Raw genomic sequence first — 23612 nt, 5'->3', positions numbered from 1 at the left:
TTTTTTAAAAAAAAAACTCCTTTCCTTTAAGCTCTCTCACAATATCCAGCCAAACATACCAAAGCACAAGCATGCAACGTTTCTCCCGGCCAAACAAAAAGATAAAATAAAAAAACCCCTTTCCAAATAGCTGATGGCATGAGACCTATACTCGAACGGAAATGGAGACAGAGGGCGGGACATAAGCCCTAAATGGAGCGTGGAAACTTGTCAAAAATATATGGTGATAAATACTATCAAGGTTATACTACTGCTGTGAAATCAACTGGAAAGTGTCTGCTTTGCCTCTACACAGAAGATGACAACCTACTATTTCTATCAGTTCCTCTCTTAGTGCTATTTTCCAAATGGGAACCGAGATACAGGAAGTCTGAGCCAGTGAAGGGAATGGCACCCACATTGTCTGAATCACAGGCTAGTTCCCTAAGCACTGGACCATCCCCCTCACATAAAACTCATTACTGAATTGGCTGGGAATCAAACCCAGGTCAGCTGCTTGGCAGACAGCTGTACCCATCACAGTACCACAAGCAGCCCAGTTCTTCCAGTAGTTCAAGAAGCAGTGGTCTATGCAGTGGATCTAAAAGTTCCAAATCTGCTGATGATACTTTTTTTCTGTTTTTGTCCCAGTGATCTACCCACTAGTGGTACCTCTTTTCTGTTCCTTAGAGCATGAACAGCAAGACCTGAAGAGATTTATGCAAAGGGGAAGCAGGGCTAGGAAGGAGAACAGGTCTCAATGTGTGCTGTGCTCAAACTGACTGAGGCACCTTATGGTGCCTGCCATAGTGAGAGATTGGGGGAGGTAGAGATTCTAGCTGTAGAGAGGGAGGGGGAAAAAGGCAGGCTATGTCATGGAGATTCATTACCGATGATAATAATATCTAGTTCTCACATAGTGCAGACCATCATTGGTCAGAATGAGAGTTGGAGGAGTCTCTTCATGCCACCACATCTCAATGGAATTCTAATGTGTTTTGGTCTCATATTTACTCCTGGAACTGTGTTCTGGTTAGTTCAATTAAATACTCCAGTACTTACTTGACAGAACACTAGTAAGTGTAGAATAGGGAAGAATCCTGCAAGGACAGAGATGAACTGGATGATGTAATCTTTCTGTCTCTAACTGGCCCTGGGCCTAGTTGTTGATCACCTTTAAGAGTCAGCTGCTCCAGAGGCTATTTTTAACTACAGTGATATGTGTTTGTAATTAGAACCTCATCAATGCTTTCATACTTGTGTGCAAAACTTTTCAAACTGGAGTCTTTGGAAACTCCTGCCTTTAAGAATCTGAATCAATATGTGCAGTGACAGCCATTGTATTTTACAATAATTGTATGACTCCAGTTGTGACCTGGCTAACCCACCTACATTCATTCTTTTGAAAATCAGTGGTAGAGAGTTTGGTATATTCTTCCATGAATATGTAATTGTAGGCATAATTCAGATTGTAAATTCCTTGGGGAGGGGGTCTTTTCATTTGTCTTAAAGAGCCATGCACACCAATATCACTGTAAAATATAAATTAATACAAACAGGAGATGAATAGGGGAATATGCCCTTGACTGCAAAATCTGAAATGAAGGCACTAAGAACTGTATTCAATAATAATAAATCGTAATAATGCTTAACTCATATAGAGCTGTAGTTCCCAAACATAAGCATTGTATTTTAATTACATAGCAAATCAAGGTTGGCTTAAGAGAATGAATCTGATTTTAAAAGTATTTCAGCAGTTAAGATGTATTTATTTTTTAAATCCATTTAAGCATTTGAATGGTCCTTTACAGTATGTGCTAACCACTTAGGCTAAACAATCTGTTCCACCTTGCATTTTGCTATGATGCTGGGACTTCCTTTCCCAGATCTGAAGAAGATCTCTGTGTGGCTCGAAAGCTTGTCTCTCTCACCAACAGAAGTTGGTCCAATAAAATGTATCACCTCGCCCACCTTGTCAGTTTAAACATCTGTAAGAAGCAAAGCTAAAAAGGTTATGGGAAGGGTGGGAGGAAGGGACTGCTATGAGAATTAAGCCATCCTTTCTCCACTTTGAAGTTTAATTAAAACAAGTTGGTGAAGAAATCATCTAACATTTAAATAACTGAAAAATTTATCCTTAGATACTTACAGACTTTAAAGGAGAGTCTGACAGGAAAGACAATGTCTTCTATGCCTTCTACTCACTGAACTTCCATTGAAGGGCTTGCTGGACTGGGTGCAATTAAGTTTAACTGAAGCCACTTTATGTAGCTTCCTTTTCCTCATACATAAACATCTAGGCCCAGATCCACAAAGGGACGTAGGCGTTGCAATGCTGACTTTTAGGTGCCTAGAAAAATTACTGGAACGACAATGTGATCCACAAAGCTTGAGTTAGGTGCCCAGGTTCCCCATAAGTTGAATGGTGAGAGAGGTGCCTAAGAGCAGGATCCACAAAAGCCAACATGCTAAGCAGGAACCCACCTAAGCTAGTCGATAGCAGATGCCAATGAGAGAGATGTGTCCTAAACCCTGCTCCTCTCACAGAGTTTAGTGCCTAAGTCTGGAATTCAGGGAGGCTCTTATCTCTGGTAACAATCCACAGCCAGACACTCCCCTTCTGGAGCCAGGTGGCTTAGGCGCCTAAGTTGTTTCCTGCAAGGTGGAGTTACGTGTTGACTAACTTCATGAAGCAGCAGCAAATGCCTCCCTTATACCTTTAGCCCAGTGGCAGAGTACCCACATGGGATGTAGGAGACCCCTGCTTCAAATCTTCCCTCTGCCTGATGAGAAGAAGGGATCAGAATGGGGGTTTCTTACCTCTCAGGTAAGTGACCTAGCCATTGGACTACAAGATATTCTCATGTGGGTCTTTTTCCATTGCTCTTGTTAAAGTTGTTCCACTTTAATTAAATATTAATTGGGCCTGAGAAAATGAGAAGCATTCTATATGCCAGTATCTAGGGAATTTACCTGAGAGGTAGAGTAGCCCTGTTCAAATTCCTTCTCATCAAGCAGAGGACAAACTTGAAACAGGAGGTCTCCCACATTCTGAATGAGTACCATAACCACTGGACTAAAGGTTCTAAAGTAGTCCCTGTCTTCCTTCTCTTCCCCCACCCTGATGTTTTTGTGTGAAGTTAGGCAGCCTTTGAGCATGGCTTCCAGATTGGACCCTACAGCAAGATTGTGAGAGGAATGTCTACCCTCCCATGCTTTGTGGATTGACCTGGGGTTTAGGAGATAGCTGTCCAGGTGCCTGGAATGAGGCAGCAGTGCACATGCCCAGAGGCAAAAACATAGGTGTCTAGGGAACTTCTACTGCAAAAACGTAGGCACCTACTGAGTTTAGGCACCTATAGGGTTAGGCAATAACTAAGTGGAGATTTTGTGGATCACTGTGTCACCTAAAACTGGGATTTTAGGCATCTAAATTCCTTTGTAGTATATTAATTTAGGCCCTGGAATGTATCTATCTAAGGGCCTGGTGCTGTGAGGTGCTGAGTGTCTACTAAGAGGTGCTGAGCACCCTTAGCTCCCATTGAATTTCTGTACTCTTCCATATAATCTTCTCGGAGAAATAATATAGATAAGACCTGAATTCCTAATGTGTAAAATAAGCAAAAACCGAAAACAAAAACCTCTTACCCTTAAAAAAGACTTCCAAGCCTTTCAGGATTTTTCATATACTATAAAGAAGCAAAATCAGGTGCAAGCTCAATTTTTTTCGTTTGCAGTTCACCACAGGCTGATGATATCCAAGAGAATTGCTGATGTTCAGCATCTTTCAGGTTCAGTCTGTAAAGTAGGGTGGAGGTGCTCAGCTACATTAGGAATTCAGGTCTTATCTGTCTTGCTTTTCCTGGAAGATTCTATGGAAGACTAGAGAACTAGTGAGATTATGACATCACAAGTAGCAGTGTACTGAAACCTGAACAAATGAGAGGGGAAAGAATAAGGGCAAAGCATTATCATTCCGACGACTTAAAAATGCTTCTGGGAAGAGGTTGTCCAGGCAGTCACCCAACAATACTGAAAGCCCAGGTTTCAACCTACCCTTCACTATCCAAGAAAACTGGGACATCCTAGATAAAGAAAATAATTTTGTCAGCTGGGGAAGGTGTTCTACACTGAGAATAAAAACGTAAAATAAAAAATTAGAAACAACCATTAATATATTTCACATTTAAAACATGCAGCTTTATTCATGAAGAATACCCTTTTAAGTGAATGGAACATTGAATCACACTGTGTATTATTTATGTATTAATATTTACATTGTGATCATTAGGGTTCATAGTTGACAACTGAAATAAATGGGGGAAATTCACAACTCTCAATGAGCTATTTGTTTTTTCAAGAAACCTGGAACTGATAACTTTGCATTGATTTGTATTCAGAAGATTATCATCATCAAAATTGAAAGAAATGAAATCTCTGTAGAAAAGCAGGGATCCCAAAAATCTGCAGGTACAACCTAAATCTTTAGGACACAGAAATTCCCACATGTGGATTTCCAGTGCCCTTGCTTTTACTTTGAGGATACCAGTAAATACTATCATTTATATGTAGATTTTATTTGACATTGATATGATAGCAATACACGTGTATACATGTACACAAATATATAAAAGGATACAATATTATTGCTGAAATTTGGTCTCTGTTAATGTTATTCAAATTGTTTTCTATCAAGACCCAAAAATGCCAGAGCATTGCCAGCTTTGAGTTTATCCTGTAAAAGAATGTATATTTTTATAGAGAAACTTACAACTGTTGTGTATGTTAACACTTAAGGTCTGGAAACAGGATTTTATTAATAATGTCTCAGGTCATCTCTTTCCGTGGAATTACTTGCTGGAGGAGGCCTGGGATACAGGAGCCATGAAATGATCTTACGAGGATTCCCCCGTATCAGTCTATGGGGATGGGTGCAGAGAGTTTTCCCTAAATGTCCCACAAAATGAGATCTGCTTCCACTCTCGGGCCCTGGTAGATTCCTACAGAGCTGAACAGATTCCAAGAGATCCACAAGGCTCTGTGTCTCCATATTGGCTCTGGGGTCCCCACCCTTGTCTCCTTGGCTGCACAATTCCACACTGCCATATTGTTCACTCTTCCTGATTCACTATGGAGTATATTGTAGAAGCTTGCTGCATAGCTCACAGCTTTCCTAAGCCATTTAGGCCCCAATTCAGCAGTCTATTCCTATTCAACAAAGCACTTAAGCACATACTTAAGTCATATTGAAGTCAAGCACGTGCATGTGCTTTCAGTGCTGTGGGGAACTGGTTCTTAAAGACTAAGAGGCTAATCCCATGCCCTCTGAAGTCAACAGAAAACTCTCATTGACTTCTTAGCACCTTAGATCAGGCCCTAAAAATGGAAGCTTAAAAACTGAAATAAAAAATGTAAAGAATTATACCTTTAGTCCATTATCAAACTCTTCCATAGAATCAATCAGTTTTCCAGGTTCTAGTTCTCCCAGTGGAAAAGGGTAATCTGTTCCCAAAAGAACTTTGTCCTGCAAACAGAGAAACAAGTTGGGCATTTCATAATGAAATGAAAAAGCTGCATATCCTCTTTGTGGTTCTTAAAAGCAGTATAAAATGATGAGTATATGCCGCACAGATTTTCTGTAGTATCTATGTTTCAGTCATCTTAAGATTCTAAGTTTTGTTTTCTAAAAAAACCCCAAACCCCGAAAAGAACACTTCCCAAGGTTTCCCTTATTTTGTACAAACAATTTTGAATGAACTGATTTTTGTATAGAAGGGAGGAGATTGATTGAACCCAAGAATGATGATTTTAAGGACTAGCTATGCTTGGGTGTATTTTCATCTTGATACTTGGAAAGTTCAACATGTAAATCCTTGGCATATGGAAAGAACATATATCCCTTTGCAGGAATGTGCTGAATAATGAAACCCTTCCTAGTTTGGTTAACTGAAGTAATCTGATATTGCCTTGAAATGTATAAAACAAAGTATCCAATGCTCATCTTCTTTGGGTTCTGACCTGGGTTGATTGCGATATACTGATTCATAATGGGGTCGTGACCAGTTCTTAGTAATGTGGTCCCATAGTTAAGTTGCCTGTAAAGGGGAAAAGATGGGTTTATTTCCTTTATGGTATGTACAGAACATTTGAAAGGATAGCATAAAAAAAGCTTAGTTTTATTTCTGCTTGATTTTCCCATTAGAAATCCGTATCTTGTGTACCTTGAAAGATTCTGTGGTAATTGGAAAACTAACGGAATTAGGACATTGTAAGAGACCAGAGACTAAAAGCTGTGCAACTGAGATGGGGAGAGAATTTTAACTAGGCTGTTTAAAACACCTTTTTGATCCGATGGTTTCCCCAGTTTGCTCTATATGTTGTCCACACAAACTCTACCAAGTGAAAACTTACTGCCTTCCCGAGTTTTGTATTATTCACATAAAGGAACAAAAATGAACAGTATAAAGTACAGCCCAAACCTTCACTCTGGGTTTGGCTGCTCCCAGAATGCCTTTTAGGAGTCTGGTCAGTTTACATCTTGGGTATTCTAAAAAAGAGAGCACCATTAAACACACACATTTTCCAACAGGATCAGCTCTGGTTAACAGTACAGTATCAGGCAAAAACTGACAGCTTGTTACACATCTATTTAACTCTGATGCCTAAAGGACAGGTGAGAGCAAAATGTAAAAAGAGCCAACCTTTTTGTCTCTTCAAGTATAGTAAGAGAGCTTACAACATACATCTCTAAGAAACCAGAAGTCCTCCAGAGACTACCAGATTTGATATTCCAGGATGGATACAAATACACGCACAGGTCTGGGAAACTTAGGCTATATTTACACTACAGACCTTACAGCGGCACCGCTGTATCACTGCAGCTGCGCCATTGTAAGGTCTCCTGTGCAGCCACTCTATGCTGTCAGGAGAGAGCTCTCCCTCTGGCATAATTAAACCACCCCAACAAGCCGCGGTAGCTATGTTGGCAGGAGAGTGTCTCCCGCCGACATAGCACTGTCCATACCGAACCTGTGCTTTTGTCCATCCATTTATTCACACCCTGACTGACAAAAAAAGTTACCGACAAAAGTGCTAGTGTAGATATAGTCTTAGAGTTTCATGGTTCAATACAAGGTGGAACAGATTTTTTTAGCATAAGTAGTTAACACATATCAGGGGACCATTCAATGTGAAGTGGCCCATTAACACCCCTCCAGTCATAGGGAGGAAAGGAGGTGGGCAGGAACCAGCTGGGTGTGTGTGTGTTGTTAGTGGATTTCAGATTATTATAATAAAATTGGTTTAGCAGTGACACTCTGAATTAGGTTCCCAGACCCGAAGAAGAGCTCTGGGAAGGCTCAGAAGCTTGTCTTTCTCACCAACAGAAGTTGGCCCAATAAAAGATATTACCACACTGACCTTGTCTCTCTAATATCCTGGGGTCAACATGGTTAAAACAACACTACATATATTTTTAGAGTCAGAGTTTAGAGCCAGAAAGGACCACTAGATCATCTAGTCTGACCTCCTGTATATCACAGGCCATCAGCACCACCCAGCATCTGCATACTAAATCCAACAACTACAACTTTTGAATGCTTGGGATTGGCAGTACTAAAACAAAGTTATGAAGCATGTTCTCAGGTGTTTTAGGATAGGTTTTCTTTTGCTTATTTGCCAAATGCTGTTTATTTTTTCTGTCTCCAGTAGGTGTCACCCTGGAGTCTATACAAGAAGATATACAAAAGTGTAGAATCTGCGAATTGGTTGTATTTTGTAGTGTACATCTGCTTCACTACAAAAACCTTGGAGTCAGATTAGAATAGGAGAATATATACCATTTTTTTCTGCTAATACAATTTCTGAGAACAGTTTACATGAGAAACGTATTAGGGTCTGTGTATTTAAACACCTCAGGATGCTACTTGGTTTACAGTATGTTTGACTGATATTGGGACATTTTCTGCTCCAGAATACACACCTGGGAGAGAAACATCGTTTCTTCTGTGTGCAGCATAAGATATTCTAGAATATTATTAGATGGATTTATTTGGAAAGGACAATGAAATTCAATTTAGCATGTCAGATAAGATCAGCCAATCTAGGGAGATTCTTACATTTTTATTTAAGGTTCCTTATGTGGGCCAGAACAGAAGAAAGTCTGACACACTGGTGTTTGTTCCTCTTTCACTAGAATCTCTGGTGTAAACTATCCCAATTTAGTTTTTGTTGTTAGTTTCCTCTGATTTAAAGTATTTTACAGGTGATCACTGTACTGCCAATGAACTGATCTGATGAACTGCAGATAAATAAGGACCTCTGGGAATACTGTAGCTCTGCCACTGATTGCTGAATGACTTTGGACAAATCAGCTTCTCTGTGCTTTGGTTTTATCGCCATCTATAAAATGGCGACTGTATGCCTATTCATAGCCACCACCCTTTCAGAAGTATAGTGAGGATTCATTAGTTAATGTTTATAAAGCACTTTGAAGATGTTATTTATTAATTATCTAAGAGTATGGCCTAAATCCTTTTTCCCACTGAGGATTTGTAGTTTGACATATGAATAGATCCACTTAATATTGCAGCTCTGCTTTAAATAAGACATAGATATCAGGTAGGGCTGTCAAATAATTAAAAAAATTAATCGTGATTAATTGTGAGATTAAAAAAAATTGCAATTAATCACAGTTTTAATCGCACTGTTAAACAATAATAGAATACTATTTATTTAAATATTTTTGGATGTTTTCTACATTTTCAAATATATTGATTTCAGTTACAACACAGAATACAGAGTGTACAGTGCTTATCTTCTATTATATTTGATTACAAATATTTGTACTATAAAAAAGATAAAACAAAAGAAATAGCATTTCTCATACAAGACTGTAGTGCGATCTCTATCGTGAAAGTGCAACTTACAAATGTGGAATCTTTTTTTTTGATACATAACTGCACTCAGAAACAAAACGATATAAAACTTTAGAGCCTACAAGTCAATTCAGCCCTTCTTCTAATTCAGCCAATCACTAAGACAAACAAGTTTGTTTACCTTTACAGGAGATATTGTTGCTCGCTTCTTATTTACAATGTCATCTGAAAATGAGAACAGGCATTCACATTGCACTGTTGTAGTGGAAGCTGCAAGGCATTTATGTGCCAGATATGCTAAACATTTGTATACCCCTTCATGCTTTGGCCATTATTCCAGAGGACATGCTTCTATGCTGATTATAAGTTCTGATGGATAACGATCCAAAGCAGTGCGGACTGATGCATGTTCATTTTCATCCTCTGAGTCAGATGCCACCAACAGAAGGTTGATTTTCTTTTTTGGTGGTTTGGGTTCTGTAATTTCTGCATCGGAGTGTTGCTCTTTTCAGACTTCTGACAGCGTGTTCCACACCTTGTTCCTCTCAGATTTTGGAAGGCACTTCAGATTCTTAAACGTTAGGTCGAGTGTTGCAGCTATCTTTAGAAATCTCACATTGATACCTTCTTTGTGTTTTGTCAGATCTGCAGCAAAACTGTTCTTAAATTGAACAACTAGGTCATCATCTGAGACTGCCATAACATGAAATATACGACAGAATGCAGGTAAAACCACAGAGCAGGAGACATACAATTCTCCTCCAAGGAGTTCAGTCACAAATTTAATTATCGCGTTATTTTTTTAGCAAGCGTCATCAGTATGGAAGCATGTCTTCCGGACTGGTGGCCAAAACAAACATGAAGGGGCGTATGAATGTTTAGCATATCTGGCAATGTGCCATGTGAACACCTGTTCTCACTGGTCAGCATTATCTCCCGTAAATGTAAACAACCTTGTTTGTCTTAGCGATTGGCTGAAGAAGAAATAAGACTGAGTAGATTTGTAGGCTCTAAAGTTTTACATTGTTTTGGTTTGAGTGCAGTTATGTAACAAAAAAAAATCTACATTTGTAAGTTGCACTTTCATGATAGAGGTCGCATTATAGTACTTTATGAGGTGAATTGAAAAATACTATTTCTTTTGTTTATATTTTTTACAGTGAAAATATTTGTAATAAAAATATAAAGTGAGCACTGTACACTTTGTATTCTGTATTGTAATTGAAATCAATATATTTGAAAATGTCGAAAACTTCCAAAAATATTTATAATAAATATTCTATTATTTATAATACGTATTCTATTATTGTTTAACAGTGCAATTAAAACTGCAATTAATCATGATTAATTTTTTTAATTCAGTTAATTTGTTTTGAGTTAATCGCTTGAGTTAACTGTGGCTAATTGACAGCCCTAATTGCTGGTGATTAACCTAAGTGGACATTTTTACTCAAAAGAACTCCAACTATAACAGAATTTGTTTCATAGTAGTAGAAGACCTGAAACTTAAAGTACCAGAATCTGAAAGAGCATCAGGCTCTTCTTTTTCAATTAGTGACTTTATGTGAGAAAGGAGCCAGCAAACAGAGCTGTAAACAGGGGAGTTTGAGTGGGAGTTCTGTTGGAGGAGAAGGTATTTGACTTAGGTGAGAAGGCAATGACAGCTACAGACGCAGCAGTGGTAGTGACCCAAGTAGTGGAAGACACAATGAAGATGACTGGATGTAGAAGCTGTGACATGTATATGATCCTGGAGGGGGGTACCTGAAAAGAGTTTTGTCTGCATGAAGTGCTGCCTAATAGAGCTGATGGAAGAAAAGATCTGAGGATTGGATGCAGGTGGAAACTCTGGTTGAGTTTAGAAGGGGATTCAAGTGGGTGATGGAGCAAAGACATGAGGAGACTGAAGGGAAAAGCTCAGACTTGCAGATGGAAGCAGGACCGAAGAATTCTGAGGTGATACTGCTGGGTGAGAAGAGTGGACAGTGGAAGTATGTGACTAAGAGAAGCAGGCAGAGGAAAAGACGGGCTAGTGAAGGAGAAATAGAGCTCAGGAATAGGTTTGCGGAGTTGGAAAATGAAGAAGGGGCACAGCAGGTGGTCACTGACGGTGAGAGGGCAAGGAAGAAGAGAAGAGCAGCTAGTCCTATTAGAAGAGGGCAAGAGTCAATGGAGATAACACCAAATATGAGCCCCAGGAGGATACGGGATGGGTTACAGGAGATTGCAAGGGACAATAGGAATCGAGAGGACTTGCAGCCAGAGGGAACAGGGGATAGACTGGAGAATCGCACCGTCCCCAGGAAAAGGCAGGTCTATATGATTGGGGACTCCTTACTGACAAGAACAGACAGGCCTGTAACAAAAGCTGATCCAGAGAACAGAAGGGTGTTCTGTCCGCCAGGTGGTAAGATATGGGATGTGGACCTGAGGCTGAAGAGGATCTAACAGGAGCGGGAAAGAATCCACTGATTGTCCTTCGTGTGGGAACAAATGATACGGCTAGATTCTCGCTGGAACGTATCAAGGGAGACTATGCCAGGCTGGGGAAGAAGCTTAAGGAAATTGAGGCTCAGGTGTTCTCCAGTGGGATTCTGCCTGCTCCTAGAGAAGGGCAACAAAGGTGTGAAAAGATTATGATGCTTAAAAGATGGCTCAGGCACTGGTGCTATAAGGAGGGCTTTGGGATATATGGCCACTGAAAAGCATTCATGGACAGAGGATGGACTTCACCTGAGTAAGGAGGGAGATAGACTTCTAGGATGGAGGATGGCACAACTGATCAACAGAGCTTTAAACTAGGAATCTGGGGGAAATGGTTGGGAGATGTCCAGGTAATCTCCATGCCGGATTTTAACATTGAGAGCGAAGAAAATGAAGTAAGAAAGGATACAGCCGTGGGTAGGAGAAGGGACATAAGGAGGAAAGGTAGTGTACATACCAGTCTAATAGGTGATACTGGCAGAAGAATGTCTGTGCCTAATCAGGTAAAGAATGTGAGCGAGGCCAAACAGCAAAAATTAAGATGTTTGTACACTAACGGAGGAGCCTAGGTAGCAAAATGGAGGAACTAGAGCTACTGGTGCAGGAAGTGAAACCAGATATTATAGGGATAACAGAAACACGGTGGAATAGTAGTCATGACTGGACTACAGGTATTGAAGGGTATGTGCTGTTTGGGAAAGACAGAAATAAAGGCAAAGGTGGTGGAGTAGCATTGTATATCAATGATGAGGTAGACTGTAAAGAAAGAAGACGTGATGGAATGGATAAGACAGTCTGTCTGGGCAAAAATCACGTTGGGGAAGAAAGCTACTAGATCCTCCCCTGGGATAGTGCTTGGGGTGTGCTATAGACCACTGGGATCCGATCTGGATATGGATAAAGACCTCTTTAATGTTTTTAATGAAGTAAATACTAATGGGAATTGTGTGATCATAGGAGACTTTAACTTCCCAGATACAGACTGGAGGACAAGTGCTAGTAATAATAATAGGGCTCAGATTTTCCTGGATGCGATAGCTGATGGATTCCTTCACCAAGCAGTTGCTGAACCAACAAGAGGGGATGCCATTTTAGATTTGGTTTTGGTGAGTAGTGAGGACCTCATAGAAGAAATGGTTGTAGGGGACAACTTTGATTCGCGCGATCATGAGCTGATTTAGTTCAAACTAAATGGAAGGATAAACAAAAATAGATCTGTGACTAGGGTTTTTGATTTCAAAAGAGCTAACTTAAAAAAGTAAGGAAATTAGTTAGGGAAGTGGCTTGGACTGAAGAACTTGTGGCTCTAAAGGCGGAGGAGGTCTGGAAATACTTCAAGTCAAAGCTGCAGAAACTATCAGAAGCCTGCATCCCAAGAAAGAGGAAAAAATTCATAGGCAGGAATTGTAGACCAAGCTGGATGAGCAAGCATCTTAGAGAGGTGATCAAGAAAAAGCAGAAAGTGAAAGGAAGTGAAAGATGGGAGGGATTAGCAAGGAAAGCTACCTTATTGAGGTCAGAACATGTAGAGATAAAGTGAGAAAGGCCAAAAGCCATGTAGAGTTGGACCTTGCAAAGGGAATTAAAACTAATAGTAAAAGGTTCTATAGCCATATAAATAAAAAGAAAACAAAGAAAGAAGTGGGACCGCTAAACACTGAGGATGGAGTGGAGGTTAAGGATAATCTAGACATGGCCCAATATCTGAACAAATCCTTTGCCTCAGTCTTTAATGAGGCTAATGAGGAGCTTAGGGATAATGGTAGGACGACAAATGGGAAGGAGGATACAGAGGTAGATATTACCACATCCGAGGTAGAAGCCAAACTTGAACAGCTTAATGGGACTAAATTGGGGGGCCCAAATAATCTTCATCCAAAAATATTAAAGAAATTGGCACATGAAATTGCACACCCATTAGCAAAAATCTGTAATGAATCTGTAAACTCAGGGGTTATACCATATGACTGGAGAATTGCTAACATAGTTCCTATTTTTAAGAAAGGAAAAAAAGTGATCTGGGTAACTACAGGCCTGTTAGTTTGACATCTGTAGTATGCAAGGTCTTAGAAAAAATTTTGAAGGAGAAAGTAGTTAAGGACATTTAGGTCAATGGTAATTGGGACAAAATACAACATGGTTTTACAAAAGGAAGATCGTGTCAAACCAACCCGATCTCCTTCTTTGAGGAAGTTAACATATTTTTTAGATAAAGGAAATGCAGTGGATCTAATTTACCTCAATTTCAGCAAGGCATTTGATACGGTTCCACATGGGGAATGATTAGCTAAATTGGAAAAGATGGGGATCAATATGAAAATTGAAAGGTCGATAAGGAACTGGTTAAAGGGGAGACTACAGTGGGTTACACTGAAAGGTGAACTGTCAGGCTGGAAGGAGGTTACTAGTGGAGTTCCTCAGGGATCGGTTTTGGGACCAATCTTATTTAATCTTTTTATTACTGACCTTGGCACAAAAAGAGGGAATGTGCTAATAAAGTTTGCGGATAACACAAAGCTGGGAGGTATTGCCAATACAGAGAAGACCGGGATATCATACAGGAAGATCTGAATGATCTTGTAAACTGGAGTAATAGTAATAGGATGAAATTTAATAGTGAAAAGTGCAAGGTCATGCATTTAGGGATTTTTGAAGAGAATCCTCCAGCAAGTGACCCGTAAAAAACAAGAATTTTTGTTATAAACTGAGGACGCATCACTTGGAAGTAACAGAGGAAGAGAAGGACCTCGGAGTATTGGTTGATCACAGGATAACTAGGAAACTCCAATGTGATATGGCCGTGAAAAAAGCTAATGAAGTCTTGGGATGCATCAGGTGAAGTATTTCCAGTTGAGATAAGGAGGTGTTAGTACCATTATACAAGGCACTGGTGAGACCTCATCTGGAATATTGTGTGCAATTCTGGTCTCCCATGTTTAAGAAAGATAAATTCAAACTGGAACAGGTACGGAGAAGGGCTACTATGATGATCTGAGGAATGGAAAACCTGTCTTATGAAAGGAGACTCAAAGAGCTTGGCTTGTTTAGCCTAACCAAAAGAAGGCTGAGAGGAGATATGATTGCTCTCTATAAATGTATCAGAGGGATAAATACCACAGAGGGAGAAGAATTAGTTAAGCTCAGTACCAATGTGGACACAAGAACAAATGGATATAAACTGGCCATCAGGAAGTTTAGACTTGAAATTAGATGAAGGTTTCTAACCATCGGAGGAGTGAAGTTCTGGAACAGCCTTCCAAGGGAAGCAGTGGGGGCAAAAGACATATCTGGCTTCAAGACTAAGCTTGATAAGTGTATGGAAGGGATGATACGATGGGATAGCCTAATTTTGGCAATTAATTGATCTTCAACTATTAGCGGTAGATATGCCCAATGGCCTGTGATGGGATGTTAGATGGGGTGGAATCTGAGCTACTAAAGAGAATTCTTTCCTGGGTGTCTGGCTGGTGAGTCTTGCCCACATGCTCAGGGTTTAGCTGATTGCCATATTTGGGGTTGGGGAAGAATTTTCCTCCAGGGCAGATTGGCAGAGGCCCTGGGGGTTTTTCGCCTTCCTCTGCAGCGTGGGGCACGGGTCACTTGCTGGAGGATTCTCTGCACCTTGAGGTCTTTAAACCACGATTTGAGGACTTCAATAGCTCAGACATAGGTTAGAGGTTTGTTACAGGAGTGGGTGGGTGCGATTCTGTGGCCTGCGTTGTGCAGGAGGTCACACTAGATGATGATAATGGTCCCTTCGGACCTTAAAGTCTATGATTCTATGAAAGAGAGTGTCAATATATGAAACAAGTGAGCTTCAAACTGGGCTTCAATAGTACAAATATATATTGAGGAAAGAGAAAGATACAGGTTTACTCTTGCTGGTGCACAATTATACCTCCTGGCACCAGCCTTGTGCCCCTTCCTATCAGGACTCATCCCAAGGTAGACAGCAGAGGTGTTGCAGCTGGGAGGCTTTGGCTGGGAGGAGGCAGCTTTGCATTCTTCTGAGGGCCCTGTAGTAGCCTACCAGGACAAAGTCATGTGGGGATGCACTGAACTATTTTATTCTGTGGCCAGCCTGGTGATGCCCCTGGCCAGCACTGCCCAGCTTCTTGTTCTGCCTTGGCCTACTGTATGCTGTGTGGTGGAGGGGAGGCTGCTGCAACTTGCATTGCTACCTGCTCCCCTTCCACCTAGCAGATGTACCTCTGGAGTCCTCCACTAGAGTTAACTGACCTATGCTGTGAGCTCTGACTAACTGAGAAAGTGCACAGGGAATTTTGGAGGGATGGAGTTAAAGATACATGACTCAAAGCGGTTTCTGGGTTTTTAATGTTTAAGGGCTCAAAGTCAGAATAATACACTCTGACTCCAGGTGATGGCTGTCCCACAAATACATTCTTATGTCTATGCATATCTGTCAGGCATACCTGATGCCTTCTCAGCCTAGTTTCTGGCTATGCACTGGAAGATTTCTTTGTCCTATTTCTAACCTTCATCTGCAAAACCTACAGTGTCATACCAAGCCCCTTATCACATCATTTCTCTGTTTGTTTTGAGCACAGCATGCATTCATTTTACATTTACTGTGTTGCTAGTGCTCATTATTAAGGCTACGATTTTGTCACAGAGGTTGCGGAATTCATGGAATCCGTGACTTCCAAAGACCTCTGTGACTTCAGCCCCTGCAGCTGGGAGCTGCAGAGTCCTGCTGTCTCCTGCAGCAGCAGGGAGCTGTGAGGTACCCCCACTGCCTAAGACAGCAGGTACCGCCACAGCTCCCAGCCACTGCGGGGGGACAGGGAGATCCCTGCAGCTTCCAGGCCACCATGGTGGGGGAGGTGGACCTCCGTACTCCCTGGCTGCAACGGGGAGGGCAGGGGGATCCTGGCAGCTCCCCACTGCGGCGATGGCAGGGGACCCCAGCAGCCCCTGGCCGCCACGGGGAGCGCAGGGGGAGCCAGGCAGCTCCCCACTGTAGCGATGGCAGGGAGACCCTGGCAGCTTCCCATGGCGGCGGTAGGGGAACACCTGCTTCTCCCCACTGCTGCGGTGGGGCATGGAGACCCCCGCAGCTTCCTGGCCACCATGGCAGGGCAGGGGGACCCCCCGCAGCTCCCCACAGCAATGGCAGCAGGGGGACCCCCGCAGATCTCCTCCACCATGGGGGCCATGGGGACCCGCACAACTCCCCTCTGCCGCAGGACGGGCAGGGCGACTCCCGCAGTTCCATACTGCGGCAATGGCGGGGGATTTCCACAGATCCCCATCTCTGGGGAGGGGGCAGGGGGCCCTGCAGCTCCCCTCCACCATGGATGGGGGCAGAGGGACCCTGGAGCTCTGAGCCCCCATGGGTGGTGAGCGCCAGAGAGCTCCCAGCCACTAGCAGCTGCCACAGTCCCTTCCCATTTTATCATGGATATTTTTAGTGAAAGTCAGCGACAGGTCACAGGCTTCCATTAATTTTTCTTTATTGCCTGTTACCTGTCTGTGACTTTTACTAAAAATATCCATGACAAAATCTTAGCCTTACTCATGATTTCATTGCGAGTCATGCAATATATGGTGGGTTTTTTTTAAATGTCCCAGCTTCTAGAGACAAGTGATTATGTGAGAATCTCAGTTTTCATTTAAAAAAAAAAAAGTAAATTCCCAACACCATATGAGTGCAGAGAAAAGTTTTAAGACATGACCTGAATGCACCTTAAAAGTGCACAAACCAGAAGACATTGAAAAAGATCCCAACATTTGTTATTTAAAAAAATCCTCATGATTTTTAAGACAATTTTGTGATTTTGGGGGTCTGACAATTTTTGCAATGCTTGGGTTTGGCAATACTGCAATGGGAAGTCAAGCTGCCATTTATTTAGGTCCAGATTTCAGCCCCCTTACTCTGTAAGTAATCACATTGGAATAGGTGAAATTACTCATGGAGCAAGAGTGGCAGCATTTGGCCTTTAGTATCTCTTTCAGAAGCCTGCCTGTCTAGTTTATTATATTTTCACTTACTACCTCCTCTACCTGATAGAAATTATCTCAATTTGTTATGTGTTTAACTAGTTCAAGCAAAGCTTGGATTCCACAATGTTTCATGACATTTTATCAAAAGTTTTCTGAAAAAACCCATGAGCTCTCCTTGCTTCCCCTTCATGCCATTTATGCTGCTCTGGCTGAGGAGTCCCTTGTGTAGGGGAATTCCCAAGTAGTGTAAAGCTGGTGTCGCTGACTCCACCTGCTCCCGGTCCTCTCAAGTGTGGGAGGCATGCCAGGGCTAACTGGGGTGGGTGTAATTGCTCTTACGAGGCCCATTACAAACTTATACAACATAAAGCAGCACTGAGGCTGCCATTTATTCACCAAAAGCAGAAGCTGACTCTAATGTGGTTCCCCCCCCTCCACTTGATGATTATCTGTCCTGTTCATTCCCTTTGAAGCACCTGGTATTGGCCACTGTCAGAAGACAGGATACTGGGTTAGATGGACTATTGGTCTGACCCAGTATGGCTGTTCTTATGCCTTGCATGTTGCTGGGTTTGCTGTGAGTCCTGCATCTCCATCAAGGTATGACGTATTGTATGCGGTTGTTCCAGTTCTAGCTGTCAAGAACTGTCATAAAGATAGGCCATTACTTACTCCCTATGTGGCCAAAGCACTCAGTCCATCAATCATTGGAACATAGCTGCAGCCCCATGGAAGCCAAAGGGCATGGTGCAAAACTAGTAAAGCTTTTCCCAGGACTCAGGCATCAAAGGGATCTGCCAGTACCATTTTGTAAAATCATTATTTTGTAATGATATATCTGGCTGCTTCTAAGCATTCCAACAGTTCATCTACCTTGGACATTGGGTATGCATTGAATTTGGATATAATCATAAGCATGTTGTGTCCTCTGGTTTCAGTACCAGCAATATAGGACCCCTCCACTCATGGTGAGATTCTTCTCCTACCCAGAGATCTAGCATTACTTGTAACTCCTTCCAAACTGTTTCCCATATAATCCAAGGACGCAGCCGAGGGGTCTCCTGGACTCGTTGCTCTGTTTCTGTAGCTATGTGGTGGTATATCAGGTGAGTTTGTCCCAATTGAGCTGAAAATACTGAGGAGAAAGACTTGACCAGCTGCTGTGTCTGGGCTTTTTGTGTTCCGGTTGGAGATCTTCCTCCACTTGTGTGATCTCAAAACTCTGGATCACGGGTGCCTGGGGACCTAGTTCAGGGTCAGGAGGATAAGGTGTTATAAGCAATCACTGTCTGTCCTTCCAAGCCTTTAAAAGGCTGACATGGTACAGTTGTGTCTCTTTTCTCTTTCCTGGCTGTCAGGTCTCATAGTCCACTGGACCCACTTGTTTTACTGCCTCAAATGGTCCTTACCCTCTGACCAGGACCTTAGTCTCCAGACTCTGTACCAGTAACAACACTCGATCACAAGGCCTAAACACAGGGAGATGGGTGGCTTGGTTGTACACTGTTTCTTGAGTTTGTTGGGTCTTTAACAGGCTCTTTTTTTGCAAAGGTAACTCTAGACGTAAGCCTCTCGTGCAATTGCAGGATATACTCTACCACATTTGTGGCCTTTCCCTCTGAATCTCTGAGCTCAAAGTCAGGCCATTGTTTTACCAACTGAGGTAAAACAATGTGACTTCACTGTTGACCACTGCCATCTGGTAGTAGGCCTGGCTCAGCGTCTGATCATTCCTTTGTACTTATATGAAATCAGTATTTCCTGTTAGATGATCCACCTCCAGTGGGGGTGTTGTCTTAGTGTCTTTCAGGGTGAGGGCAGGAGGAGGCTCTTCTGGCGGGTTGGAACTCCCTTCTCTTGGGTCCTCTGCTTTGCTTATCCCAACCATTCCTACTGCACCCCAAGACCCTTTTAGCCCACAGAGCTGGTGTGATCCCTTTGGATGGATGTTCACCATATTATTTTAGGACCTCCCTGAAGAAGTCCCAGTCTCACTCCAGGATTATAGTTTAGGCCACAGTTGCAGCTAATCCTACAAGGAGGGCTCACATGTGTTTCCCCACAGACAACTGTACTTGTGTAGTGGGATAGAATCATACTTCACCATATACATGCTGGAGGAGAATGATTTTTCTGGGTACCACTGACAAATGTGGAAAGCATTCCAAGGGACAGCATTCTTCAGAATTTCATTGAAACCTGCTTTGTAGGCAGGTTAATTAACTTTGTTTTAATCCTTTCAGTCACATATGAGTTTACGACTTCTATTTCTCTTCTGCTTGACTCTTGACTTCTCCAGCACAGTTTTTAAAAATAAAATTAACCAACCCAGAAAAAGGACCTAGAATCTCAGCAACCTCCAGAATGCTGCATTACCCACTTGCAATTCACTGAAATCTACTGAATGAAGGCATCACATTTCTCACAGTACTGTAAAAGGGAGAGGAAGAAGACATCAAATGGTTTTACACTTGCATAATCAGGGGAAGAAATCTGGTAATATTAAAGGGACAACTTAAAATTAAAGGGCTAGGCTCCTCTCTGTTGTGCTGTAATGATATTGAAGAGCTATGGAAATATACCAGGGATTAATATGGCCCAACTAAATTAGTTTCATTATAAAATTAGGGTAAATTGAAGGTTTGGAGAGATTTTTGCAGAAGATAACTCAGTGGAGTAGTAAGTGAAAATGCAGGGGCTGCTACTCCATAAATCTTTGAGGCAAAACCTTTGTAAATGGTAAATGGGTCATGAACCCATTGGATCATATACACTAAAATCTTGAAATCTATTGCAAAAATAGATGCATTGGATCCAAAAAGTATCACTAAGTAGAGTAAAAAAGCCTGGATAGAATGTACATGTTATATTATTTTGATTTGTATAGTAGCATCTGTGGGCCCCAATCTAGGATCAGAGCCCCAATGCTAGGCACTTTACAGCTAATTAACAAAAAAGACAATCTCAGTTCCAGAGAGCTCACAACCTACATGCACTGAGCCTGATGGGGAATATCTGTGTGCCAAACATGCCATAGGACTCACAGTTCTGCTGAGAATGCCATAACATGCCTATAAACAAGGATAGAGTTGGGGAAATTCAGCTCAAAGTTATATCCAATGAAGCTGGTGGAGGTGGCTGATCCTCTATTGCACTGTGCTTTTAGCAATGCTTTTGACAAACAGCCTTGTGAGGATTTGTTTGTTTGTAATAAACCTAGGTTGCATGGTTTCAGTTGTCATCGTGGACTTTTCATACATCTCCCATTGCATATCTATCTCTAGATTCTAGTGACTTTCACAAGCTACTTGGTCTTCACTCTGTCTTCGCTCAGTGGAACGGTAGCCTTATTATGTGCAGCTTTGTGTATAGAACTCTCCTTATATTATTTTGAGTGATTAATTGTGCTATCATGTTGCTAAGTCTTGTGGGCATCTTTGTATGGTAAGACTGTCTACACTGCACAGACACTGTGGGGGAGCTGCATGCAGGAGTAAAGGACTCAGAAGTGGTGGGTATCCTGACAGAGGCCCTGATCCAAAAACCCATTCATTTCAATGGGTTGTGGACTGTGCCCAGAATGCATAATTAACTGTAATCATTGCTTCTTACACGTTGTTGCTCTTTTTCTCTGTCTAGTAAAAAGATCCCTGTGCCAGCCATACAATCTATTAATTAGAGGGGTCTGCACAGACATCTAGCGGAGAAAGTTGGTAATTAACTACCTTTTTAGTATTAGATGGTGGAGAGAAAAACATTGGCCATGATATCTGTATGTGGAAGGGGTCCTTGTGGAAGCAACCCGCACTTCCCTGTGGAGGGCACTGTGAGGGTCCAGTGAAACGTGTGGGGAGGGAGCAAGCAGTGGCTGGGACAAGGAAGGAGAAGGCATAGACTATATTTACAGTTTCCCTCCATGGTGGGGATTCCCCTGCCAGATGCAGAAGCCCTGTGGGGGTTCCAGAGATCCACAGCCCAATGACACAGGCCTTCTGTATGGATGGCTCTAAGGTCCTGCTGATCCCCATATAGCCCCAAGGTTTCATGGAGTTTGGATGCTATCCTCTTGCCTGCTTCCAGGGAAAGGCAAACACTGCACCCCATAGAGTAATTGGAGAGAAAACTGAGAGATTCCATCATTTGGCCATCTTCTGCAGATTTGCCTGTGGAAGGGACTGTTCAGTCCCACTAGTATTTGGGACATTCCAGTTCAGGGTTGGGTTTTTTGTCCCATACTCTTATTTAAATAGGCAGCTACTATAATATTTCCTTTCCTTTCTGCCATAACAGTTAAAATATTTAGCATTCTGTTCTTTTTAATATGCCATTCAGGATTTCCACCTGAATTTCCTTTAGTGATTTTCCAGCCTATTGCTTCCCAAGCAGAAATACAATTTGCTTTTCTCAAATAAAAGTGTTTTATGAAAACACTTGGGGATTTTGTTTATTTTTTTGGGTTTGGGGTTCTTGTGATGGCTTATGAACAAAGCAAGCAGCCTCACTCCGGTGAGTATTCTCACTGAATTGAATTGTTCGCAATCCATGGGAACAAGAATGACAAAAATTTGCAGTATTGGGCCTATTATTTCTAGAACTCCATGAGGCAGACCCCTCAACTGATGTCGACCAGCATAATTCTATTGGCTTCATGGAGATATGCTGATTTAGACCAGCTGAGGTTCTGAGCTTATATTCATTGGCTGAAATCCTGGTCTCACTGAAGTAAATGACGAAATTCCCCTTAACTTAACTTCAATGGGACCAGGATTTCACCTGCTGTTTAGTCAGATGTGGTATTTTGTACCTTGTTAATATATTTTGTGCACCAATTCTATCCATCCACCTGCACTTCTGATCCCTTAGGATCCAACTACGTTACAAAAAGAGCTCACGAAAGCTTATGCTCAAATAAATTTGTTAGTCTCTAAGGTGCCACAAGTCCTCCTTTTCTTTTTGCGGATACAGACTAACATGGCTGCTACTCTGAAACCTGTCTTTTAAAAATGGTTTCAGATATAAACATGGTGTACTTCTCAGGGATTTTCAGAGGCTTAACTTTTGTAAACTACTTTGAGATCTTCAGATGGAATGCATTTCGCAAGTACAAATTAATAATACTTTATATATGTCAAATATTAGGATTAATTTTATACGAGGATTTGTTAAGAAATGGTCGAGTTTCAGCTATGAATGGTCTTCCTTAAGTATGTCTTGAGAAAGGCCAATCTCAATTGAAAAATAACTACTGGATCCTAACCAGTGGTGCAAGTAAACCGGTACAGTCAGGTACACCGTACCATTAAGATATTTATTGCCGGTATGCTATACCGGAAAGACATATTTCAAGAATGAAGTGTAGAGCCCTGCATGAATAACAATTTATACCCGTGGATGCGGATATCGCAGATAGAAATTGGTATCTGCTGAACTGCAGGACTCTCCTGGGAACCGCAGTGACAAAAGGAGCAGAACATTGGGCTGCCGCTCCCAGGAGCCATTGCCCTGTGCTGGCAGCTCCTCTGGCATGGCTGTACTGCCCCCAAACCAGCCCCCAGCCCTGTCCTCCGGCGGGGCCATACAGACCCCAGACAGGAGACTCAGCTGCGTGGAAGGGCTGGGGGAGGCTACAGCCGAACCAGAGGAGCTGCTAGCGTGGGCCACTGGCTCCTGGGAGTGGTGGCCCCACGTTCTGCTCCTGTCACTGCTGCAGTTTCCGGGAGATTCCTGTGGTTCAGCGGATACCAATTTCTATCTGCTGATATTCACATCCATGGGCATAAATTTGTATATATGCAGGGCTCTAGTCACAGAACATTTTTTGTGAGGGCGGGTGGAGTCAGGGGGTTGACACCATACCGGTAAGAGTTAAAATCTACTTGCACCACTGATCCTAACCAGCCACTTGGATTGGAAGTATCTAGCTGCCAAAAGGGGGCTGAAATAATTTTCTAATTGTGTCCATATTTGAAGCATGATAAGATTCCCACTCGAGTTCCTCAAGAAAGAACTGAATGCAGTATGACTCACCTGGGCATTATCAGCCATATATTCTAGGAAATATTCCAACTCACCTCTCCTATTACATCGATTAGCAACTTTAGGGCTCGAGGATCATGGACAAGTGAATCCGTGTAAAAGGAACCGAGGTATTTTTTTGGATCAACTTTATTATCCACTGCACACAAATCAGGGCGCACACTGAATCCATGGGAAATACGCCCTAATGTATATGGGAAAGCGCCACCTACAAAGAGGTAATTGTATTGAAAGTGGAAATTATTTCTTTGCTTTACAAAACCTGAATAAACA

The 23612-nt window shown here is 42.0% G+C and overlaps 1 protein-coding gene and 1 long non-coding RNA gene across 3 annotated transcripts in view; one reads left to right on the top strand and one right to left on the bottom strand.

Annotated features, from left to right (window-relative positions):
- LOC122458072 overlaps window positions 1–23612 on the top strand; it is a 92774-nt gene that overhangs the window by 14822 nt on the left and 54340 nt on the right. The window lies entirely within an intron of this gene.
- The window catches only part of ACMSD (aminocarboxymuconate semialdehyde decarboxylase), a 66883-nt gene continuing 45861 nt past the window's right edge, over window positions 2591–23612 (bottom strand). For both annotated transcript variants that reach the window (XM_038421868.2, XM_038421872.2), the window contains 3 exons: window positions 23375–23547; window positions 5405–5503; window positions 2591–4714 (listed from right to left, as the gene is read on the bottom strand). In XM_038421868.2, coding sequence (XP_038277796.1) covers window positions 4652–4714; window positions 5405–5503; window positions 23375–23547 — 335 coding nt within the window. In that variant the 3' untranslated portion in view covers window positions 2591–4651. The remainder of the gene's footprint in view (window positions 4715–5404; window positions 5504–23374; window positions 23548–23612) is intronic.

The sequence above is a fragment of the Dermochelys coriacea genome, chromosome 11, assembly GCF_009764565.3.
Source record: "Dermochelys coriacea isolate rDerCor1 chromosome 11, rDerCor1.pri.v4, whole genome shotgun sequence".
NCBI lineage: Eukaryota > Metazoa > Chordata > Testudines > Dermochelyidae > Dermochelys > Dermochelys coriacea.
Note: the sequence above shows the minus strand (reverse complement) of the source record. Positions and strands in the feature narration are given on the sequence as shown.